Source organism: Drosophila takahashii, chromosome 3L (genome assembly GCF_030179915.1).
Source record: "Drosophila takahashii strain IR98-3 E-12201 chromosome 3L, DtakHiC1v2, whole genome shotgun sequence".
NCBI lineage: Eukaryota > Metazoa > Arthropoda > Insecta > Diptera > Drosophilidae > Drosophila > Drosophila takahashii.
In genome coordinates, this window is record NC_091680.1 from 19,276,908 (window position 1) to 19,303,479 (window position 26,572).

Genomic DNA, 26,572 nt, shown 5'->3' on the forward strand with positions numbered 1-26,572 from the left:
CAAATATTTTCCTTTTTGAGTAGTAGAAAATTAACTGAGAAATTCCCATGCAATTTAGGAACATATTTTACCAAATAATGGCAAAAAGAAAAGAGTAAATCTCATTTTTATGTAGATATTTGTTTTCCATGGACAAGACGAAAATGTGAACCCTACTCCGGCTTAAATTATGGACGACAGACACCTAAATTGACAACACAGAAGATGTTTGACGATAATTTGATGGATTACGAGATAACGAAGGATTTGGATTTTTGAGCTGCCTAAATCTAAACAAATTTTTTTCCAATTTGTTTATCATGCTTTTCATTGGAGTCAGAGGGGCTATAGAAATAATGTAATCGTTCTTTTTGATATTTTAAACATTTAGATAACTTTGATTTAATAGGTTAACACTTTCCCAAAGAAAACGCAATTTTAAAAATTATTTGCACTGCATTTAAATACGATTTAAACTCGATTCTAGGACAATGTTTATATTGACGGCGCAGAGATGGACCGGGATAATCGGATAATGGGCCATCGGATACTTCCCGATCCCTCCTCCGCAGTTGCCAGTGCCTCTGTGCGTTCCGTGGGGTGTCCCTAAATTTATGTACATGGGTGGTACTTCTAAGAGATAAAATACTCGTTCGCCTAACAATTACGGTGAGTTTGAGTGTCGGTAGGTAGGTGTAAGTAGAATACAATAGATCCATCCGTTCCGGCCTGCAGATCCTACGAGTAGAAGGTCAGCACACTCGTCTGGTTGCCGCGCACGAACAGGAAGGGCGGCATGTCCCGGCTGAGACTCTCCAGCCAGGCCATGTAGAGCGGAGCCGATACGATGTTCTTCCGGGGCATCGGCATGGTCATCACCACCAGATCCGACTTGGTCGACTGCTCCCTCAGGTATTCCCGCAGGCGAAGGTATCGATTCGTCTTGTCCTGCACCGCCAGCAGATCGTCATCAGTTATGTGGGCTGAAAAAATAAAAATATACAAAAAATGTATGAATATAAAGATACTAGTTATAACGTAAGAGCTTAAATTAATTTAATTATTCTATTGGAGCCTACCACTGAAAAATAATAAAAATATATTAAATGTCCGAAATATTTTACATGGACTCAAATATCTTGAATTTATATTGAGCAATTAAATATTTTAGATTTAATTAAATTACGTTTTGGTATTTAATTTAAATATAAAAAAAATCATTGCATTTAAACTGCAGATATTTTTGTTTAAAGTTTCACTTTTTTTAGCTTTTACTACAATATTTACATGGTATTATTTATAATAGTACTTTTCTTTGCCATATTCAAAACAGACTCACCATCATCCTCGTTGAGAGTCGCCCTGCTGCTGCTGCCGTTCTCGCCCTCCTTTTCGGTCACCACAAAGTCCTTGATCAGCTCGTTGAAGAACTGCGTCGACGTCTCCTGCGGCTTCTTCGTAATGTCCGGAATCAGCGTCAGATCCGAGTAGTCGATCCGGAACTTGGAGAGCAAACTGGCCATGGAGCGCTGCTCAAACTCCAACTCCGAGTTCTTGTTAGCCAGAGCATAAACCCTAGGGGCGCAAACAGGAAAATATCGTATGAAATTCACATTGCTTGTTTCCACTTTTTTTTTTCATAACACATCATTGCTGATTGCTGCCATTGTAGATTTTCAGAGAACTTTATGAATATTTTTAGCAAAGCTCTCTATCATGTCTGGATGATTCCGGAAGGTTTAATATGATGCAAAATCGGTTTAACATTTACGAGCAACTCTGCTAATTGAGTTAATAGTTCTGCTTGGCTAACATTTGTTTACTAAGAATAGATTGTCGATATTAAAATTTAATTAATTCACTTATTTTTCCAACGAAATATGCAATTACAAAGTCAATTGACCAACATTTGTTCACTTCTTCTTCGGATGAAAAATGCAATTGCAAGGTCAATAATTCAAAAGGCTGGTTACCAGAAAGATACAAGTATTACTGTGAAAAGGGGCCTTTTAAGGAATTTCGAAGAAATTGTAGGGTGAAAAATTAAATGGAATAAATACAAAAATAAAAGGCCCCAAGCATCTGCTGATGATGGTTCCACTTGTCGACCTTGAGATGATAATCAGAAAACCAACTCTCGAAGGACGAACACATGGCTAAATAGCTGGATGGCTGGTTGGCTGAATTCCCCGGGCGAAAATTACTTGCCGTAAGTTGCTCGTTAGCCCAAAAGCCAGGCCAACGATAAAGCAGACAACAATTTCGCGGTAATTCGCGATATGCTCACCTCAATTTGCACGTCTGCCAGGTGCGCCGGGTACTGATGATGTAGGGCAGCAGGAGGGTGAGGCCTCCGTCGTCGTAAAGCCACCAGACATCGATGACGGCGTGGCTGCGCTTCCTGGTGAACTGGGTAAGATCCGCGAGGACCTCCTTGGGCAGCTCGACGCCGCCAGGACCCTTGTACAGCGAGGCGGGGTCGTCATGCTTCAGCTTGGATTTGCGCAGCGAATTGCTCTACGGAATGGAATGCAGGCTAATTAATGCAACGCTAATTAAATTGCTTTCTTAATTACCACTAAATTGGCCGATTTGGCGTCCAGGGGATCGGGCATGCCGGAAACATCCTTCGACTGATTGCCCGCAATGAAGGACAGGTCGCTCGTGCTGGAGGCTAAATGGGAGATTGAAGAACATTTTAGCTAAAAGTAGCGCAAAAAAGAACTTTGCTACGGCAAAATCATTTCATTCCGAGCATGCACAGACAACAAACAATGCAGTAGCAGACCAACAGATTTTCCATTTTCCGACTATATATATATGTATATTCAAAGCAAACAGCAGACCCCTCGGGCCACGTGCTGCGACCATGTGGGGCAGTAGGAATTTCGATTCCCCCAACGACAGGAGCAGCAACCACTTCTAGCCGTCCGGCTATTGTGTACGAATATAATTTAAAATTCAAATTTACGAGCATTGCATTAATTTTCGGGCCGCATATTGCCGGAAAAGGTTTGGAGCGCGCACAGATGTCGAAGGACCAGAAGGCCTTTCCTTCTGGCAGCCAGGACCTTCATGTCTTGGATTCAGGTTAGTTTGCCCTGTTAAATGTCCTCAATTTACTGAAAACTTTATGGCTTGATTGCGAGGGCAGCAAGAAACATGCAGCAGCCGACATGCGGGGTGGTGAACGTTCAGTGCCCATTCGTATTCATATTTACCTACGGGGAGCCTACAACAACTTCACATTTCATTCAAGTACTTTATGACACGCAATCTTAGCAAAAACACAACTTCACCTGCACCTGGCCACGAGCGCATTCTCCGCAGGCTCTGCTTGAAGCGCACTGCGGCTCGGAATTCCCAGAAGATTCGAAAATACCCAAATAATTACGGAGAATTGTTCGAGATTGGCTTTTAAAATATATGTCTGGGGTGGACCTCTGCTTTTGGATACAAATCTGAGCTCGTGCCTAATTTATATTAAGTTTATTCTAGAAAGTTTTGCTAATTTAATCAGGACTTTGTTACCGGGCTAACGGGTCGTATGATTGCTTTTTAAGTGCACCTTGTGTTACAAAATGTTGCTAAGTTTTTATGTTGAAACAAAATTTAGGTACTGTTTAAATTATTTTAAGCAAACTATCCTCTTCATTTCGATTTTTAAAATTTTTTAAAAACAATTTCGAGCTTGGTTTTATTTTCCATTTTTTTTGCAGCAGGTCCACCCTAGTTTTGACCTTCACCATTTAACCAAGCATGCTACTCACATTTAACTATCTTCAGGCTGTTCTGCTCGCCGTGGACCAACTGGTTGCGGTTTCGGTCCTCTACGTGATTGCAATTGCGGTGCAAAAGGTGCATTTGGGTTTGTGGTGGTTTTTTGTTATTCAGGTGCGAGTTTGGGGAAATCGGGAGATAGAGAGTCATGCGGAATACAATTAGAATTATAATTGGATATTTTAAAGCAAGTTTCATTAGTTCGCAACGGATTCCGGTCGCCTTACCTTGCGATACATTTCGGCTGAGCGAGTCAATGCTGCCACTTAAACCATTTCGGGCACTACTATCCACCCCCTGCAGGTCCCCGGAGCTCTCGTTGGGCTGCAGGGTCCTCGGCACATCGGCGGTGGTCTTCCAACCATCCTGGGAGCCCAGCAGCTGCGAACAGTCCAGACCCTGGGGCGCTCGCAGTATGGCCACCGAAAGGTACATGTCCAGCGCCTTGTGCATCACATTGAAGTACTGATCCAGCTCCTTGCGATCGCACGTCTGCCAGTCCGTCTTGTAGCCCATCAGGATGATGTTTGGCTTCAGCTTGCCAATGCCCGAGGCCTGCATCAGTGCCCGAGTGCCCGACTCGAAGTCCTCGCCATCAACCAAAGCATAGAATCCCTTGACGCGGTGCTTTCGGAACCAGTTGGCCGCCCTCTCCTGCAGATATGTTCGGTATTTCTGGGAGCTGGAGCCCCGGAGGACATGGCCACAGACCAGGAGCGACAGGTTCTTGGTGAGCATGTAGGCCAGGTCAACGAGCACGGGCCGAGTGTTGGGCAGACCGGAGAGGACCAGGATCTGCGGCCTGTAGTTCTTCACGTGCTCCTCCACGTTGTTCAGCTGCTGCACCGACATCAACGCGTTCTTGTACGTCTGCGCCTGCGTGGTGGAGCCCCAGTTGACATCCGGCTTCCGGTAGGCCACGATTAAGTACAGAGCCAGCACGGCGGCAAAGGTGATGAGTGCCGTGGCCCACGAGATGAGGAACATGACGGCCACGCAGAGAATGGCGCCCAGCAGGCTCAGCCACATGTTGTAATACTGAAAGTTGATTATCCAGATGGAATATTATTATCTAAGGGATCCTAGTTCATTAACCCACCTTGAAGGTCGGTCGCCAGCCCACCGGCTTGGCCAGACTGGCATGGAAGGTACTGAAGTTGATCAACATGTAGGCGGCCAGGAAGAAGTTCGAGATGAGCGGGGCAATCAGGTTCAGTTCTCCGATTAAAATGAAACTAAAGTAAGAAGAAGAATATAAATTTTAAAAATAAAACATCTACACACACAAAACTAAATTTCCGGTTTATTCCATTTTGTAATATTTCAGAATTCGGAATTTAAATTTTACATAATTCGGATAACTACATTATGGAGTATGGCAGCTATATGGCATTTAGAAAGATGTTTCAAAAGGATCGAATAATATAAATAACACAGGCCAACAGTGTTTTTGGTGCAGCCCTATGGGCATTAAATTGTGTTAATATAGACGGATATAAGCATATCTGCATACTTAGTTTTCGAGTTTAACGGGTGGTATTTGTGCAATCGCGGTTTGAAAAAAGTAGCAACATTTTATATTTTCATTTAAGATATCTTCGAGGGTCTGTGCTCAGTTGTAATAAAACCTATGCCAAAAAATTGCTTAGATGCCCTTCTACATAATTGCATTTAAGGTTCCATCATTATTTGAGTTAATAAAAGCCTAAGAGCCATTGAAGTAATTTGTTCACCTCTATTTACAACCAACTTGATGCGGTGAACAGGCTTAAAAAAATACAAGGAAAAATATGTGCCCTAAAATATTTTACATGCATCTAGAGGCGTCTTTTCCCGAATTTTTGAGATAAGTCCCACTATTGTACTTCGAAAAATGGAATTTATAGAATTTTTTCCGTAAGAATGGGAAAAGTAACAAGTATTTTAGAGTCACTCTTACGTAACGAGTTTGTCGTGATTTTACACAGTAGGCTTTTTAAAGATAACAGTCGCCTTAAAATTGTGGTGGGGATTTTTTTTAAGGCATATTAACCCCTTAAAAATATAATTTGTCTATGTTCGGCGCCTACTGCTAACCAAATTGAAAGGCAAATTTTTACGAATGTGTCAGATATTTATGTAAAATGAGATTTAAAAATAGTTGTTACTTTTTAAGTCCTTACGGAAAAAATTCTATAAATTCCATCCTTCGACGTACAATGGTCTTATTTGTCTTAAAAATTCGGTGAAAGACGCCTCTAGATGCCTGTAAAATATTTTAGGGCATATATTTTTCCTTGTATTTTTTTAAGCGTGTTCACCGCATCAAGTTGGTTGGGAATAGAGGTGAACAAATTACTTCAATGGCTCATAGGCTGTGATTGACTCAAATTATGATGGAATCTTAAGTGCAATAATGTAGAAGGGCATCTAAGCAATTTTTTGGCATAGGTATAATTACAACTGAGCACAGACCCTCGAAGATATCTTAAATCAAAAAATTAAATGTTGCTATTTTTTTCAAACCGCGATTGCCCAAATACCACCCGTTAAACGCGAAAACTAAGTATGCAGATATGCTTATATACGTCTATATTAACATGTTTTAATGCCAATAGGCCTGCACCTTTTAATAAAGTCCATTTTGTTGACCTGTGTAATAGAAAAACAGTTATGAGATCTTTCTAAATGTAAACTTTTTTTAATAGATCACAAATTAATTTGCTTTTAAGACTTCTATCTTAAAACAAGACAGTTGTTTTCTTTAAACAAAAGTGAGTTGTTTTTGCAAAAATTCAAGAAAGTTTTTTACTGTTTTTAAGGATATTCAAGATTTATTTTTCATTATAAATGATAAATTCTTATAACACCCTCAATAATCTACTTACGCTGAGGCAATGATAAAGGTTAGTACGTAGCCACGAACCGGCTCGTTGTTCTTGCCATAACCCTTGGCGAACCACACAATCTTCGGATATAGCTCATCCTTGCACAGGGCCTGAACAAAATTACTTGTTTATAAATTAAATCTTTTTGAAGAATATGTGTTTTTATCTCTACCTGGAAAACCTTGGGGGCAGAGACCAAACTGGCCAGTGCAGAGGATAAAGTGGCAGCATAGCAGCCGGCGTAAATCAAAGGACCGAAGCCAGAAACCAACTCAATCACCTGGAAGGAATTCTGCAGACCATAACTGCATTCACCTGCGGAGGTAAACGATTTAATTGTAATTCGTTTTAAATGTAATCAGCTCTGAAATAAAAATCCATTACCAGGCTGGCAGTCGAGGAAGGCGAAGGAGCCATTAACTACATCCGACAGATTACCGGTTGCATCACGAGCCACTGTAGCTCCGCACTGAAGGACCATAATTAAATACGTTCCGGTGGTTATGACAATGGCCAGGATGGTGCCTTTAGGAATTGATTTTTGGGGATCCTAAAAATATCCCAATTTAATTAAGAGTCCTGCTATCGATTACAATCACTAGGTTAACCTTCAGATCTCCTGAGATATTAGCTCCCGCCAAAATTCCCGTAGCCGCAGGGAAGAAAATGGCAAAGACGGAGAAGAAGTCGTGCTGAATGCCACTCTTTTCCCGACGATAGTCGGCAAACAGGTTGTTTTTGAACAGAGTAGCTGGGGGGAAAACAGAAGATTTAGTAAAAAGAATCCTTCCATAGTTCGTTCATCTCACCATTGTAACCCAAGAAACCCTTGGCCAGTTCCGAATCGCTCTTCGGTCCGATAAAGCTGCCCACAACAAAGTCACCGATGGCCACCAGCAAAATGATAAGTAGTCCGATTTGGGCCTAACCGAAAAAGGTAGTGAGTGCATAACAGCTTGTTTGGATGGACATTACGTATACGCACCTTGGCCTCCCATTCCATGCCGACAACGACGATGATCAGCAGCAAGAGGATGGTGATGCAACCTATGATGCGTACGTCCTGGACGCCTCCGTCGACGATTTCCCACTCGAAGGTCGTCATCATGGCCAACATGGATTCGCAGAACCCGACCACATACATGGCACACGCAACCGCATTCGCCAGGGAGAAAATCAGACCGATGGAGCCACCGAACTCCGGCCCCAGGGACCGGGATATCATGTAGTAGGTGCCACCTAGGCGAGTGTGTCAAAACCACTTAGAGCCATTTAAAAGCGACCACCAAGGGGCGGCAGGGGTTGGAGTTGGGTGTGCGAACTCACCTCCTTTGATGACACCATTAGTGCTTATCGCCGACATCGACAAGGCCGTGATGGTCGTGACAGCCGTGGTTGTCAGTATTAATACGAATCCCTCGATGACGCCCGCCTGACCCACCACCCAGCTGAGGCGCAGGAACAGCATCACGCCCCAGATGTTCAGCAGGCAGCGGACGAGCACACCTTTGATCCAGCCGAATTTCAGGACCCCATTCAGGATGCCCGACTCCGGGTCCTGATTGCGCGTCAAGCTGTGCGTGTTCTGTGTTTTTACACAGAAAGAAAATTATTACTCGTTGCATATAAGAGATATAACAAATATTTTATTATCCTTGTGAAATTATTATATTTTAGAAAATATTTTAAATGTATGTTATTTCTTATCAAAATATATTTAGAACCTACATAAAGATAGGTCAGGAAGAATCTACAAAGGTATTCGATTAAATTGTTAAATTACATTAACATTTTGTCAACCTTAAGAAAATAAATAAATATTTAAAACCTACATAAAGATAGGTCAGGAAGAATCTACAAAGGTATTTGATTAAATTGTTAAATTAAATTAACATTTTGTCAACCTTAAGGAAATAAATATCATAAATGTATTTTTATAAAAACAAAAAATCTCAGGGTTTTCATTTATGATCAAAATAAAATCGACTTATCCATCTCAATATTAATAAGATTATTTTCTCTGTACAAGTGGGCGTTAAGTGCAAAGGGTAGAGTGTTCTTGAGAAAATTTCAATAAAGCTGTCTAGTGTTGATAAATGATTCGGCAAACAACCTGGCGCTGCAGGTGGGGTAAATATCTTTCTTTCTTTCGGAAATTTCGGGTAGGTAGCAGGGAAATTTAAAGGGCCCTTTCATTGTCAAACGAAAAAATCCCGCTGAAAATAGATGACTTCAGCTTCCAGGAATTCGGGGCAGCCGTCGCATTCCCGCAGTCGCAGGGCATTATTAATAGATTAATCATACGCCCCCGAAACCGCGGCACCCGTTGAGCCAATTGAACTCCTGAACTTTGCACTTTTAACGAGACCCCGGCTTAATTGCTGATTATTACAGGCTGTCCAAGTGACATTGAGCGAGCTCTTTTCATAGTCTTTCGGACATTATACTTAATTACCAAGCCTTGTGTGTACATTATTTTATCTGAGTTTGCCTCGTGGATCTTCGGGCGATATCCCATTGTGCAACGCATCAATTTCTCAATAGACCTTCAGATGCTGCAGCTCAAAACAATTCATTTTCTCCTATTGACAGTCATTTGCTCAGCCAATTGTGAAGCGAAAACACAGGCAATTAGTCTGAAAAGTGTGGAAACCAATTAGTGCCAATTGGCGGCACTGCACCGCACTGTACTGTCTTTCGGAATAGAAAACTTTTCGAAATGATTCATATCGGGGGGCTTAGAAGTCAAATGAAAAGTCAATGGACCTGTCAGATTTAACAGCGGCAGAGTCGAATTTAATCGGTTAAGTCTGCCGAAGTTATTCTATTTTCGGGAATAAATTTCGGAAAAGTGTGGAGCCCGACCGCATGAATTGCATTTGACAAGCAATTTCCCAGGGATTTCCCGGCGTGCAGTGCCAACGACCGCCCAATTTGAATCCTGACGGCACTCGCAGTCACGCTCATGTGCCCCTGCGACAAAAATGGCAAGTGGCAAATGGCAAATGGCTTTCTCGCTCCCTGGCTTTTTGGCTCTTTGGCTTTTTGGTTGACACTTGCCGGCGAAGAATTGACACTGCCGGGTCCGGGTCACTTCTCGGGTTAAGAGGGTATTGAATTTTTCAAATTTTCGTGGGGGTGGCGCATAAGCGTAAATTCAAATTTGACTTTCACTGCGACGGCGGCCTCGCCTGCAGATCGTAAAGCATTTATGGGTCCTGTGAAATTGTAATTTGTGGCCCCAGAGGGTCCTGTGGTGTGTTTACGACTCAGACGTTAATTTTCATTTAGTTTTCCTTATCTACATAAATGGAATGGAACATGGAGCATGGAACTTGGAACTCACCTTGCCCACCAGAGTGGCATTGTGCAGCTCGTCGAGCGTTGGACGGTAGGCCGCCTGGATGGACATCATGTTGCGGTAGTTGTCCAAACGGGGCAGCGCCTCTCGGGTAAAATGCCTACGAAGGAAGCGGGGAAATTTAGTTTCGCATATTCGACAGCGAAGCAGAGGATACACAGAGAAAAAATTGGAAAGTTGAGTACTTATTACTTTAAAGAATTTTATGGATTTAAGATTTAAAGACTGCATTATCTGAATTTATTTGTAACTTATAAATGGTTTACAAAATATTTTTTTAGCAAATAAAAGATAAATAATAAAAATTTGTATGGTAAAATATGCATTATTTGACTCTATTTTATTTATTTAATTTATAAAATTTAAAAAAAGTATCCTCATTTTTCTCTGTGTAACTAGGTTGGGAGCAATGCAAACTGACCGGAAACTTTTACCATATTTTGTGTCGTACTCGTTGTCCAGGAGCTCGCGCTCCTCCAGCGAGTCGTTCGACTCGTCGGACTCCTCATTCTGCGGGTCCACCTGGAAGCGGGTCGTGGTCTGCAGATCCTTGAACCTTGACGGCTTATCCTTGTCGCGGAAACTGCTTTTAATGGATTGCCTGTGTGAGAAAAAGACTGCTTATTATTTGTCGGTCACATTTGAGTTGCCCAAAGGCAATTAATTGGCAGCTGAACCAGAGGTTCAGATTAGATTTAAAAAGGCCAATCGACTTGACACACTCAGTGAACAGGGATTCAATTTTAAATCCACAGCCAATAACTTTCATTATCAGCCAATTCAGTTCAACGAAATTCAATTGAATTTACTTCGATTTAGTTAGCTGCGGCCCCCAAACACAAGCTTGCACTTTCTGATTGCCACCCATTGTGCGGAGGCCCCAGATGATTCCTGTCAGTCTGCCATAGAGCAGACGGCCCCAGGACACGCCCACGCGCCTAGAAGGACGTTCAACCCCGAGTTTCCCTGGCTTTAACCGATAATGTGTTGCATGAGCGAGCGTCTGACATCCTGACACCCTGCTGGTTGCACCCGCTAATCGAGAGGAGCTGAGACTACCGTGCTTTAAATTATTGTTATTTTCAGGAAGTAGAAAACTCTAGGGGAAATACAACTCAATTTTACGATTTATATTAAAATAAAAATGTTGTAAAATATTATATGTATGTATCCAGCACTCAAAAAGGTCGTAAATTAAAGGACAACGTTGCGTATGAGTAATAAATTGAAAACTCATTAACAAACTCCCAACCATTTAATTCTTAGAATCATCTAAATGAAAAAGTATCCTGTAGTCGATCTAAAAATCCTGCTAGCTCCCTCCAGTTTACCAAAAGTCTTTGCTCAATGGCCTCAAGATATTTATATGATATATGTTGGCTCTGTTGTCAGTGGGGCAATTTATGGGTGGTTTGTCTGCTCGGCTCTTCGGATTGCCTGGCAGCCGCGAACGTGAAGCGCACTCATAATGATGATCCAGTCGATTGTATGTCAATGAGAGGAAAATTCAGGAATTAATTATCAATCTGGGGAGGCGAAGGCAGCCGCTTAAAACCGGAGCAGACCCTTAAGTAGGCTTATCATTAATTTATGCAGGAACTCGCTGCTCAATGGCTGCCAATTTGAGCCGATTAAAAGGCATTTTTATACGAAAGCGCTTTCCCCGTAGCCGAAATTCAGTTGCCTTGGCTTCGCAGGATGTGCGGCGCAATAAACGGGGCCATAATATTTTCATGAGCCTCATTACCATAACTCGGGTGGAACTTTTGGCAGACGTGGTCATAATGTCACGGCGACATATCGAATCGAGCATTTTATAGTTGGCAAAGCGAGACAAAGAATTGTCGATGGGGAATTTCCCGGACTATGCAAATGGGCTGTCCACTGCCGATGGGGAACACAAGCGTAAATGATGGTTATTACTATAGTCTGTGATTGGTGGTATTGTTTGATTCCTGCTGGCGAGTGTTGAACCTTTTGCAGGCGAGTGTTGAACCTGGCGCCTCAGGTCGGCAAACCTTGGCCACTTGATAGATGCGAATGGTCCGATCCGTGACTTGTTCACGCGCTTCGGCATTCAACCGACTTTAATCAATTTTGAATGATTGCCTTCGAAAGTGATGGACTGAAAATTACAATTGCAGCAAATGTGGCGTGAATGATTAACCGGCATCTCGTTGAGCTGGTATGTTGGCACTTTGCAATCCAGTTACTTGGTTCTGCGTTATCCCACATCAATCTCATCTGCATTTTCGCCCATATTGTGCGCAAATGATATTCAACTTTGTCCCTGCTAACTCGGTAATTCATTCGAAGGTCCTTTCTGCCATGGCAGCAATAATTCTCGAGGCGCTTTCGGGCACTCCGCATTTCCTCTGGCCCGGCATCCTTTTTGTGACCGGATGGAACATGGGCGGAATGTTAACGCCATAATTAAGCGAGGACAAAATACAGGAGGCGACAAAAGCAATCCTTGTTTGATGAAACACTAAACAATTACCAGAAAATGAAAAATTCAAGAAATTTCCATTCTCCGGCACAATAGACAAAGGAAAAGGTCGACTGGGACAGAGCCCCAAAAACCGCAACCGTTTTAAGCCCTGCACTCAAAGAAATGGGTGAAACTGCTTAAAATTAATTTAAGTAAAGTCACTATTTTTAAACCTTTAATTGAAAAGTTCCACAAATCGATGAGAATTATTTAAAAAATTAACTTAACCTATTTTGATTACTGTGACGTTATAACTATAGTTAAAGTTAATATTAATTATTCAAATTTAAGAAACACAAATATATTTCTCATTAATTATTCTATTATGGAATTCACTTTCCATAAATAATTAAATAACCAGCAGACAAAAGACGATTTTTTAAAGAGCCTAATAATTTTGATGGAAAAAATTCAATAATATTAGGTGAAAAACTGTGAGGATTCTGGTGAAAAACTATATAGGCTGAGATAAAAAAGAAGATCATTTTGTTCCGTAACATAAAATATAAAGCTTAAAACAAAAAATTAAATTGTTAATTATATCTCCTACTAATTATCATCTTTTGTCACGTATATCATCTAATACCTACATATTTGCGATGTAAATTTAATATTGGTTAAAGTATTTTTCCCCAAGTTTTTTCGAGTGCCTTTACCTCCCTGCCGCTTGACCCCTGACCCCTGACCCACCCATCCGACTCACCTCTGCTGCCTGGGCTGGTGTTGGTTGAGCATTTGTGTCGCATCGAATGTGTCGTCCTCGAGCAGCTCGCCCTCGGCGTTTGTGAGGCGGCGATAGACCTCGTGCGGCCCGTCCTCCCCGAGACCTCCCTGTCCTTGTCCTTGCCCAGTTCCTGATCCGGATCCTATTCCTGGGCCGTCCTGCGACTTGCGACTGTTGCCATTGACCGGGTTCACTTGAAACCTGTTGGGGGGCCGGTCGGCGGACGAGCCCAACTCGAAGGAGATTGTGTCCGACATCTGGGCCTGTGTTTGTTTGCCTGGTGTTTTGCTTTTTCGGGCTCTGCGTCCTCGCCCCGGGAAGATTTCGCCAAATGCCTATGCGGTTTCCGTGTGCGGGTCCAAAACTTTTCGGAGCGCACTCAATCGACCCCTCCACTGTGGCTAATTGTGTATATATAGGTATTCCCGCGTCGGTCTGTGGGACGAAGCAGAATCAGGACATCCGTTACTGGCGGTTAAAGTGGCGCTTAAAGCTATCTGCAAAGAAGAGACGAAGAAACGAGAGTCTGAGTCCCATAAATCAAGCTGAAGTGAAATACCATCAAAAGGACCCGAATTCGCTGAATCAGTGAATCAGTGAGTGTGCCAAAAGCGAAAAGGTTTTTTCTAATGAAAACACACTCGATTATGCATTAGGACCACGGTGTTTGTTGGCTGCCGACCCATGCATACACAATTAAACATAGTTTTCTAATCCCCGTCTTCGGTTGTGCCCTTTTTTATTTCTTTTTTTTTTGTTTGTTGTTGTTGTTAGGGACACTGAAACGAAAACATTTTTTCTTGTTATCACCGGACAAAGAAAATACAAGAGTAAGCGTGTTTCTTGAGTTGCCTGAAGTTTGCTTGTCTGCTTTGACCAGATGACGAGAATCCCACAACCCTTTTTGGCTGGCCATTTAGGAGGAAAACAGCTGAATGTTTATTTTTCCACATCGATGTTTGAATATCCTGCCCTAGCAAATATGTACACAGAGGTATTCGCTCGATAATGCAAACAAACAATGAATGTGCCATTTAAATTTGGCAGTAAACACAAATGAAGTACTATGAAAACTAAAAACCTGCAACTGAATTTAATTAACTTTTATTATTTCGCAATAAATAAGTATGCATTGTCATAATTGTCATAATCAAAATAAATCACAGACAGAAATTAAAAAAACAAACATGTATGTACCTTTGAGGGTCAGGCAATTAAAACTGTTAAAAAAATATTTTAATCTGAATTTGATAGAATAGAATTTTGCACAAGCCAGAAATGTGAGATGGAAATTTTAGAATGCCAGAGCGAACACGATACACAGTTGGATTTAAGTATTCAAATGATTTCAGACTATCAAGTTCATATTTCAAGCAACCCCGTTTTAGTGACATATCTTTTTTTAGGGTCTTCAAAGTTCATCAATATATCAAAATTCGCGATTTGATTGCCCGTATCCATGTCATATATCGGCTTTCGAGTGCCACATCCAACTTGAGTGACGAAATGCGAGAAAGCAGCGCTGGCATTCCCGTGAGGTAATAAAAGACCTCCTCCACTCGAAACGATTAAGGCAACACAATGCAGCGAGTGCCGTCCGACTAAAAATAGCCCGAACTCAAATTGATGCAAATTAATCATGATTAGTCGGCTGATGTGGTTGCCAGGTGGAATGAAGAATGGGAATGGGATTCATGGGAATCCCTTGGCCCACCTGGCGCAGAGAAAGCGAAAAGGGGAAAGCGGAAACGGAAGTGACAGAGAAGTGCGTGAACCGACGACCATTTGTCACTGTTTTCCATGACAGGCGGGCTGCATGTGCCGTTTATAGGTCAAGTTGAGAGCGACAAGTGCGAAAGGCAAACAAAGGCGGACAATTACCATAACAAAACGCCCAATAGCACATAATGGAAAACTCAAACATAGGCACAAAAAGAGACCGAGATAAACTGCGAGAAAGGGATTGCAAAACGCTGGCTAATTACGCCAATTACGACATTTTTACACAGAATTGTGGGAACTTTGCTCAGCTGGGCAGCGCAGAATTTGCACGAATTTATTGCAGCAATTAAGATCTTAATTCAATGAACCCGCCGCTCGGCAATTCGTGGATGGACAGATGTCAGCTGACAGTTGACAGGCATCCTGGGCGGGCAGGTGCAGCGAAACTTTTGCTTTTGGCCAGCTTATCAGCGTGAGACACAATGGATGGATGATGTTGACCCTTCACCTCCCATCAGACGACCGGGGAGAAGTGGAAAAGCTGCAGAGTTAAAAGTTTCACAGGCGTCAGCTGGCCTTCGACAGATAGCAAACAAGTCCTTAGCCCCTGGCAAACATGCAGACAGAAAAGAAAAGCTGTAGTCTAAAGCAGAATTAGAGATTTAGCTGGCATTAAAATGAACTATTCAAATATTAGCAAGGTGAAAGTAAACTAGGAGAATACAATTTAAACTGTTTCGAGATTATTATTATTTTATATTAAATATCAAATATTTGATGTTCAAGATCCAGAATTTTAAATCGGGAAAAAATTTAAACTAACATTATTTTAAGCTTTTTAAATAACTATGAGTATTTTGCATAAAGATTAAAATAAACTTAAAAAAAATCTAGTTATTATGTCATTGATATTTTTATGGTTTTAGATTATGTATAGCATTTTATTTTTTATTCAACATAAATATATAAAATATGCGCCTTATGTTTTCCTCCATGCATCAACTCTTAGACACTTTCCAAAGACATTTGCCTGATTTATGACCCCATCTCTGATTAATTGGCCATTTGTGGGGTTGGGCAGGCTCTAGGCAAGCCATTGGGCGGGAACAGAAATGGAAAGCGTTGGGTGCCGTAAAAACGTATCGGAATAATAATTGTTGACAGTGCCACCGACATTCGGGGACCCAGTTGTGATTGCCACTGGGCTTCCGTCTCGTTGGGAATTTTTTATTTGAAGCGGTGCCCGCTTTGCTTTTCATTACTCAATTCCACGCCCATTCGCAGTTCAATTGCCACAATAAAATACGATTTTTACAACGTCGCTGGTATTTGGCAACAATTGCATATAAAGCTTGTTCAACGCCCAGAGCTCTGTAGCTATTGAGCCGAATTAAATGCTTAGATTTAATGGGCTCCTCCCGCGGAGTTGCCAACTCTTTGGCAGCATCAGCTGAAAAGTTGAGGCCATCCCAGGGATATAACTTTAGGAAAAAGAGGGAGTATAATATTAAAGTTAAATAGAAGCGAGTGTAATTTACAAGGGAAAAATGCGAAACGGGCAGAGGTCATTAAATCACAAGTGCTTGGGCATTTTATTGCACGACCTCAATTACAAGATGCTCGAAGCGGCAAAAAAGCAATGGCCAAATGGCCATAAAACACTGGCTGGTCGTCGTCAGCAAACTAAGAAGGACCTAATGACAGGACATCACATGTCACGTGTTAGTCGCCACTGCCATTGCCCCGATATATATTGATATCAATCGTTTTTATGCGTCCCCGTTTCGTTTCAATCCCAAGCGGCAATCAGTGATGTGGCACGCACGGAGAAAAACACAAACTTTCGGCCGCCCAGCTGACTGACTGATGTCGGTAGCCGTATCCGTTCATCAGTGGATGACAGGAGGTCATTCTATATGTATCTCGCAGATGGGCATCAAAGCGGATTAACAAACCGAAACCCCAAGAAGCCGGAGGATTCGGAAAAGGCGGAGGGGCCGGAGCAACAAAGTGTCAAAAACACACAGCAGAAGTTGAGCAAGTCAAGCGTGCTGATCCGCCTTGTATTACATTATTTTACGCCCACCGAAACGGCCAAATAAACTAGCAACTAGCCGGCGAGAAGGAATAAAGCAGGAAAAACTAAGCGGAGAATGGAGGGAAAAATGTGGAAAAAATGCAAAGTAGCTGGGGAATGGAGGATGTGCCTTCGAAACAAGGACAACAGGACATCAGGACATCCAAGACCCAAGGGACGGAAGCTCGCTTTAAGCCAAAAAATGCAAACCGTTTGGTAATAAACAAGAATGGAAGTCATTTTGGCAATCGGGCTAATTCTTTTAGCCCACATTTCATGTCGGCCCAAAGGGTTGTCGGAAATTCGCCTCGAGCGCCAACCGCTTAAGCGATTAAGGAGCTATGCGACTGACAGGCATTAAAGCATTAACGTCCGTGTTGTCAGTCCTGAGAAATGACGCAACATTCCTCATTCCGCCCACACAGGTTTCTGGATCCACGCACAGTTTAATGTTAACTCTGGGAAAAAATAACATCCTTTGGCATGAACCGTATACCATGTTGACATAAATCCTTTCGAAAGGGAGGACACAGATTCGTATAAGTAAATGGAGCTACCCACAGCGTCGCAATTTCATTAGTTCAGATTAAATACAAGTAATATGTTTCTAACTCTAATTCTATTTTATTTATTTAATTTAAGTTAGCAAATAGATTGCACTCCTTTTAAATTTTGTCGATCTAAGCTTATTTTAATTGCGATTATATATGAATCATTTTCTGCCATTGAAATTGACTTTTCTGCTTAAAGCTTATATACTCTATACACTATTTCAACTTGGCCCAATTTCACAAATACCCGGTTTGGACAAACAGAGACTAACTAAGCACTTTCGCAATTAATCGTCATGAATAAATTTGGCAAATCAACACATCAGTCAAAACATGTAGGTACAATGTACCTGGTACATACATATATGTAACATATTTTAATTTGTTTTGCCCTGAGCAAATGGAAAATCGTTTTGAAATGTTGCCTTACGGTCTAATGTCTTATTGATTCGTTAAACTTTCATATTTGCATACGGTAAGCCACGTGCACACACATAAATCCACAAGGAAATATGAATAAATCGTCCATGTTCAATCAATAAAAGATAATTGAAATGCATTTAACTCTGAGAAGGGACTGCAGAAAAAGATGTGAAACATTCAATGGTATATTTTCCAGAAAAGCAACTTTGCAGAAATAAAGGTGCATACTAAAAAGTATATCCATGTATCCTCAACCTTTTTTCGTTTAAGCATGCTATTCGCCTTTATTAAAAAATATTTTTGGTTAAAATGTAAGGAAAGAAAATCATTTCACCTGAAATGCGGTTTCTAGTTCGTGCAATCGACTGTATGCCACATTACCACGACCACTTCAATAAGTTTTTCCCCCAAAGTCAGGGGCTCAACCAAATAGGTGAACAACAAGTGGCAAGTTAACGCTTTAAATAAATAGAATAAGTCAAGGCAGCCAAGTGTTTCGCCATAAGTTTTGCTGCCCCGTGAAACAATAAAGCGTAACAAGTTTGTGGGACACCGGGGATTGACCTCTCCCAATGCCAAAAACCGGATCCGGGGACCAGGACAAGTTGTCCGTGGTGCGGCACACTTGCTTATTTATATCATATGGTTTTTCGGTTATAAATTTCAAATGAAAATAACCATAAATAATATTTCGCGGCCTTTTATGCCGCAAACAGAAGCCCCTGCCTCGAGTGGTTGAAGATCTGGGGGCCTCGTAAGTCTAAGGGAACAGCCGACGACTTTTTATGATTTAAAGTCGTAAAGAGCGTAAGAAGCCAGCAAGTATTTACGACTCGGAAATGGAAATATCATGCCATTTGGTAAGTACCCAGCTGACTTTGGACCCCGAAAAAGAGATGGTGGTCCACTGTTTTTATTCCGCTTCATTTGTGGCGGCATAAATTAAGTGCAAAAGCCCACGGACTGAGGAGCAAACACGGGACAAATCACACACCAGGCGGGGAAAACAAAAGCTGCCGAATCGAAAGAAAGGTTAATAAAAATATATTGCAATTGCCACAGGTTGGGGGATATTCGTACGCAGGAAAGAAGAATTACTTGGGGCGAAACGAGATCTCTTGATGCACACTCTTTGCCATTCGCAGAAAAAGAAAGCTTTAACAAGGACTGATTGGAATTTCAAGGCCGTTAGCCGGAAAGCTGCCTCACTAATTCGAGAAAGTCGGTTCAAAGAAACCAATTACGTACGAGCTTGCAACTCAATACGACTTTAAGGTTCAACAGATTTATTGATAGTTTATGCCAGCAATTGAACTAGTTTCCATGCCATTTTCTAAGAAATTACAAGCAATGACTTTGTGTGTAATATTAATTACTACAAATTACATATGATATTTTATGCTGGCAACTAAGCTAGTTTAATACAATTTTCTAAGAAATTACAAGCAAGGATTTTGTGTGTAATAATAATTACTTAGGATCACAATTAAAAGCGAATTCTTTAGAACAGGACGCCCCAATGGTCCACGCTTCCGAAATGAATAAATACAAATGAATAAAGCAAACAATGTTTAGGAATATATTATACCAATTTCCTACTCTCGGAAAGCCATAACTTGAATTGAGTAAGTGGCAGATGAACCGTATTCGTTTCTGTTGAGGCAGCAAAACGATGCGAGATGGCGGTCCAAAATCGTGCTGATTGCTCAGTTTGTTGTGCTAGGCAACTTATTAAAGTGAGCACCTGCTACAGAGCCACATGGAAACCTTGGCGAAATGGCAGAGCTAAATCGTAAAGCCGAGCGACGTCTCATATGAATATAGTCGCCTTAACCGCAGCTTAATGACTCTGCCCAAGTGTGCAATAAAAATGGATATGGGTCATGTGGCATGTGCCGGTGACTACCTTTAAGTCAATTCAATTCCCGGTCAGCTAGTGACCAGTGCCTCACATGACTCCCAGTGAAAAGTGGTCAAAAGCCATGTTCAATGCAAAAAAAACTGCACATGCATTCCATCACTCTTCACATTTTGCGATGGCATGTTCTCTGGGCAAAAGCACGTATTCTAAGGATTGCAGTTTATTTACGATGCTGCCTATAAGTTCCTTCCACAGGTAATTTAATTAGACACATATTAGCCAAATGTGTGCCAAATAAGCCCTGTGTTAGGGCGAAAACTACGACATTAAGTAAGCCAAGTTAACACCTTCGCCAATTGCAAACTTCGACTGGGTAATTCGTGAGGGCACGAAATCGAAGCGGACTTTGGGCCATTTGCACGTTCCCGCTATTTACATTGATTGGATAGTAATTCCCTGGACAGCATAACTTTGGCTGCCAATTAGCGAATTCTAAGCCGTCTAATCAGCAACTTTGCCGAAACCCGTCTAAATTTCAGGTTTGCTATGCAAATCGAAATATTGGTAAGTAGGTGATATATGAGTAAAATAAAATATTGACTGCTTGCCAGCGGGTTCCGGTACTTTTGAAGCTTTAAAACTCAACTTAAAAATAACTTTTAGGCAAACGAAAAAAGAAAAGATTCGAGTAGTTCCAGGAATAGCAAATCCGTTTGGGCTGCAAGTTCAGCCCTCGGGGAATCCCACAGAAATGGGGGTGGGATAACTTCATATAATCCACATAATTTCACAGGTCATTGCACGGATTGTAACAAACCGGCGTCAGGATGATTCAGTCAGATTTCCAACACACTACTCAGCACTCGTTGTGGATCATTCAGCCCATCCACCATGATTCGAAATCCATATATATGTACATTAGGGTGGACTTATTTTGTATGAAATTTCTAAGGCCATGCTCTCACCCCTTCATATATAGCATTTTTGTATCCTTAATCCATTAAAGAAAGAAAAAGTAAAAAATAATTAGTTTTAGGCGGTGCGCAACGGCTTTAAAGTTTATTACGCATATTTCAGATTCATCTAGATGCCGTAGACTTAATTTTATACTTTGACAGTATTTTAAAAAGTATCTTTAACTTTCCCGAGCTTTTTAACAAGGGATGAAGTCGTTGATAAAATTCGAGTCCCTGGGAGACAATTACAACTTAAAAATAACAATAATAACGAATAATCAAGGACTTTTAGAGTAAAACTTATAAATATTACGGTCTCTGAAAAATAAGAGTCAATATCGTTGTATCCTAAATGCTGGCTTTCTTCTTTGACGAAAATTTTTATTGGCGAACGCAAAAGTGATAGTTAATCTTCAAAATTGTAAAATAGAATCACTATTTTATTGTGAGTAAAAAAAAAAAATGATGAGTCGGGGGTCGAACTCGGTTTTTTTTGTTTGGAGACAAAAGCTCTACTGGCTAGGCTACGTCCAACTGTTAATATTCATGAAATAAATTTCTACTTGACTCTTTTATTCGAGCGAAACCAAAAAGTTGACATGTTAAAATCTGACAAGAAATGGAATGGGGTAAATTTCTAGTTTTAGACATAATTTTCAGCGAAACTTTAGGGCCATTGCGCACTGCCTAAACGATGAAATAAAATTTTTCTGTTTTCGCATAAATTTATTGGACACAGAAACCTACCATTTAAGATCCTGAGCTCAGTTGACCTTAAAGAAGTCCACCCTAATGTACATATATAGTACGTACATAGTGGCAACAAAGCAAAATATGATAAATACGAGCCCAACAGACATGTGAAAATTCAAGTTTGTGGCCCTAAAAAACCAATAAGAATGCCAGGGCAAAGCGGAGAGCCGCAAACCGTTTACCTGGCCAATTGGCCATGGTATTCCGTTCTGTTCTTTTCTGTTCTGACCAAACACAAAACGTTTGTTTCCGACTCTCGGAGCTGGAATTTAAATATCTCGGATGGGCCCCCCGTAATCCTAGCCCATTTAGTGGCCATCAGGCAACATCAAAGCCAACTGGCTCTCTAATCTAAAATTTGTTTAATGCTAATGCACACTGGGTATTTCTGGCTTATTTCTGGCTTACAAAAAAAGGGGGAACGGTGGCTAATTTCAATTATACGGGTATTCAATTTATGAATTCCATTCCGCGGCCGCAGACGCAGACGAGGCAACGTCACAGCACTTTGATTAGCGGATTTCTTACGCAAAAGAATCTCACTGGACGCCCGATTCTCGACAACCGACACACGCCCACGCAATCGCTATCTCGGCAGGAATCACTCGGCCAATTGCCATAAATCTTTATTAAACGTGCAAAGACAAAAAGGCGAAAGGTGAAAATTGTCAACGCCGTGGCGACTGCACCGCTACTACTCGGTATTTCTCTGACTTGGCGCTGTGCTTTGCATAATTTCTGTTTCCAGCCTGGGCACTCATATGAGCCCATTCCCATTCTGATTCTGGTTCTGATTCTTATTCTCAGTCCCGTTCCCATTCACATTTCCATTCCCATTTCCGCCATGGGCTGCAATTACTCAATGCACAGGGAGAAATTTGTAAAGAGAGCTCTTAGAGATCTTGTACAAAGATATGATAAACAGAACTCAATAATTTTTTTCATCAAATACTAAATTATTTTATACGACAGTCAATCAATTTCTAGGATATTCTAGTATTTTATTTTGTATTTTTGAACAAGGCAAATATTATATCTCTTTTTTGATGATGGGAAAAAAATGTTTTCGAGAAATTGTTCGTAATTTTCCGTAATATATGGCTTTTATCATCTGCTTTTTGGGCAATCAGCTTTGTTTATACATTTTTATGGCAGTTTAGATTTATTTTGTTAACGATGAATTTATTGATCGGGCGAAATCATTAGGTAAAAAAATAAATGTAGAAATTAGGAATAATTTTTAGCCACCTATTTGGCTCTGAAATATTATTATAATATTCTCAAAAATCTTTAAGTTCAAAAATACATGTAGGAGCTAGGAATAATAACGATTATTTTTAGTGCATCCCAGTCTAGTCACCAAATAGCATCCGTGCACTTTTTGGTCGAGCGTCTAACCCGTGCACTTAGTCGCTTTGTCAAGGTTCGCAAGGTCAATGATTTATTAGTTTATTTGTTCGCCATTGCGGTGCGTTCTGTTTCTGTTGTGATCTCCGGTTCGTTGTCTTGCTTTCTCCGTACTTTTCGCCCATTGTCTGTGGCTGACAGCCGAAGCTCTTGGATCAGGCGGCTTTAGCGCCAGTTGAGCCGCAAATCCAAGCCCCCGGCGCACCCACACCCACACTCCCACTGTCACAGTCACATAGTCAGTCGACAATCATTAAGAGGAGCAGTGACAATTTGAGTTGCATTTCCATTAGTCGGGCTGTGTCAATGGCTTGGCAAATGGACAAGTTAATCGAGGCATGTGTTCTGTTCCATTCGCCTATATGCGCTCCGACAGCGACCAGCTGAGCCCCGCGGAATCCAGTTCAGCTCTATATGCATATATATAGTCGGCTGTGTGGCAGAGCGACTTATATAGGCCACGACCTTCAAATGCAACCCCATAAAAAATTTCGATCGGGCATCGGGGTTTCGGGGTGGAATTAGTGCAACCCCATGTCCAGGATTTCGGTTGCTAGGCGCTATTTTTGAGTCGCGTATGCAGCTGCATCTTATAGGGTTCTTTTCTTGTTTGCGCAGGTTCTAAAATTATGCAATCCACTCATCGAGTTAGCATTCGTTTAAGGATAAATATATCACATAACAGCGGTTTTTATTGGCACATTTTAAAGGCCTTTGAAAAAGAAAAAAACAGATTTCGAATTTAAAGAACCAATAGAACAACCCTATTCATCCGATTTCTGTTGCCAAGCACTTTTTCAAAAATTATGTTTCTCTAAAAAAATATGATATATCACAAGATCAGCATTTATGGTTAAACTAAGTAAATTTAAAATTCCTGGTCATAAAATTCGTATAAATTAAGAAAAATTGATTCCGTAATTTCAAAAAATTGTATTCATTTTTTTTATGGTATAACCACTTTAATGTCTCTTATGTGTTACGGAATTTAATTATTTTCGAGAGCTACGGCCTTTAAATGCAAACAAATTTGTTATTGTTTACTTTCACTCTGCTATGCACTTTCAAGAGCACTTATTATGGTTTCCCCCTTTAAATTATTCAAATAGATTTCAAATGGCACTAGACAAAACAATTTTTATTTGAGAAACGTAATAAAAAAAATATGAATAATTTATATAAGCTCTACAAGTTAAAAACAATGTCAAATTTAAGGATTTGGAAGAAAACAAAAAATTAAATCAATTGTAAATATTAAATAAATAAAATAAGCTATTCATGAAATTAGGCAATATTTTGATTTCACTATTTTGTATTTAAATATGTACTTATAAATTATAATTTAAAAACTATAAGTTAATTCAAAAAGCACTTTAAATTTATATTAAAAAACTGGGATTCGGGTTTTATAAAGCAAAGTTAAGTGCCAGAGCTATGTGAGCAAATAACCCGATATGCGAATGCTCCCCACCAAATGACAACTGACCGCAGTCCAAGCTGGCTGATTCTATTACAGCCTCTTCAAGATTGTCGTCATAGAATTTTAAAAGGACGGACGGCTGCACCGATGAATTATTACCCTATTTAGTGGACAAGTATATGGAGATGAACGAGAGCACTTGCCAAAGATAGACGAGACCGGACCCGGAAACCTGGTAATGGCTCTCAAGTTCAAGTGCATGGCAATCACTTACAGAGATGCTGGATGAAGGGGTTTCAGTGCGTTTATCGGTAGGAAAACCACGGAAAAGCGGTTTGATAAAGCAACTGACCCGCATGAATCACGTTTTCAGATATTTATTTAAAAAAATGATAAAGTGGTGGCAATCGAAGAGAGAGAATTTTAAGAATTTGTTAAAAGCTTTCATAATTAAATTGACTTTGGGTGGGGACGGTGAGGTTTATTAAATTACTGCAGGGGAGCATAGACAAAAGAAACCACGTTCGCACACAGGGAGATAAACAAAGCCAACACAGCTGGCCGAAAAACCGCAGGCACTCTGCCTACAGAAATTCAAAAAATACATTTTATCGCTTTGCAAACTCACCGAAACACAAAAAATTAATATCCAACTGGCAGGTAATTAATACATTTTTTGTTCTGTGAGTACCGATTTCTCTGAAACTTAAGCACTTTTCACTGGAACACACACTATGGCTTTTTCGGTGAATATTTACCCGCGGCAGCGAAAATCGAAATCGGAAAACGAAAACGAAAACAAAGCTCACTTACGACTGGGCATACAAGTAATTATTGTATTATCAGCGCTGGGACGGAACCCATGAACTGCAAGTACTTGAGATTCGGGTGAATTCCTAAACGAGCCGCAAGACCCACTTGAAATTCCCCAAAAGTACTCTCGCACCGTCACAACAAATTGGTTTATACAGAAGGGCACTTCATAGGCTTTCACACACTAAAAACGGCTATTGCATTTGCATTTTCATCGATGTTCCGCTTTCTCGCACTGCAAAACGCTTTTTCGAGCTAATTAATTGTGTTCCAGTAGGATGAACACAGCCGCCTAGGATGGGGTTTCCTAGGTGGGGCCGAGCTCGAGAACTGTGCCTTTGTATCTCTGGGATACGGATACGTTGTTTTATTATATACGCTTTGTATCTTGCACACTCGGGCACTTGCCTAAAGGGGCCTGTTTCGAAAATAAATATCCAGCACCGAAAATAAACGATTGTTTACTTCGTCGAATCGATGGATGTTTCTTGGTGGTTTCAAAACGTGGCAGCAGATCCGACTCCCGGTTCCGATGAGCAGCTATAGCTATCCCAAACGCACGTGCAGAGAGTCGACGACTGACTGAGGCAAACTCGGGCCGCGATCGCCACAAAATATCCAAAGCGGCGGCGAACGAACCTAACGAATTCGCCCGCCGCCGAATGCGGCGAACAAACAAATGCTGAGGCACCAAACGACAGCATAACGAGCTATATGGTATATAGTATAGTACGATCGAGTGAACTCGAGAGTTCCCAAACCCAAACATGCGGCATAAAAATTCCATTTCATACACGCGCAGCCGGGGAGTTGAGTGAGTTTGGTATGGTATCTGTGAGATATCTGGAGTTATTTCCGCGGTGGTGGCTTTTGCACCCTTATAAGCGGTGACACAATAGATCCGTTAGGGAAATACAATCCTATGTGGATGTATTTTGAATGAGTTGGAAGATGACTCAGGTAACTGCAACCAGAACTTTTGTAAATGAGTCGTTTGTATGCCTTTAGATACGCTGCAACCGATGAAAATTCAAGTTAATCACCTTTGCAATAAATGAACACTGCACTCTTTCTGGCTTTCCTTTAAACATATCATAATTTTGAACTGTTATAAAATATTTTTTCTTACCTTAAAAAATTTGTGAAACATTAAACTGCCATACATCACTTCAAAAACTCAACTTCCATAGGAGAACAGCAGCTTAAGGAAGACTCAGAAAGTAATTTTTCAAACCTGACAGTTGTTTTTTCACCACGACTTGTTTCAAATATTTACCAGCTGTTGGCAAATACAAGAGTCAGATACCGTACTATGACTTTTTTGCACACCTTCGCTTGAAAAGGGCAAATATTTTGCCAAGGAGCTGGATGACGATTGGGAAATCCC

The 26,572-nt window shown here is 41.0% G+C and overlaps 1 protein-coding gene across 9 annotated transcripts; it reads right to left on the minus strand.

The window, feature by feature from the left end:
* Positions 1-415: 415 nt before the first annotated feature.
* Positions 416-25,776, minus strand: Ncc69 (sodium chloride cotransporter 69). 9 transcript variants are annotated; one of them, XM_070214242.1, is made up of 18 exons: positions 25,594-25,775; positions 13,182-13,637; positions 10,409-10,588; positions 9,973-10,087; positions 7,953-8,211; positions 7,612-7,865; positions 7,436-7,550; positions 7,235-7,377; positions 7,011-7,176; positions 6,799-6,941; positions 6,627-6,736; positions 4,859-4,994; positions 3,987-4,797; positions 3,750-3,809; positions 2,556-2,653; positions 2,267-2,496; positions 1,319-1,554; positions 416-962 (listed from the first exon to the last, which is right to left on the minus strand). In XM_070214242.1, exons 2-18 carry the CDS (start codon positions 13,457-13,459, stop codon positions 718-720), a joined length of 3,579 nt encoding a protein of 1,192 aa, XP_070070343.1. In that variant the 5' UTR covers positions 13,460-13,637; positions 25,594-25,775; the 3' UTR covers positions 416-717. The 9 variants fall into 9 exon arrangements, with proteins under 9 accessions (XP_070070343.1, XP_070070342.1, XP_070070344.1 ...); XM_070214241.1 differs by having other exon boundaries at positions 13,182-13,699; XM_070214243.1 differs by having other exon boundaries at positions 13,182-13,699; positions 25,651-25,774.
* Positions 25,777-26,572: the final 796 nt, after the last annotated feature.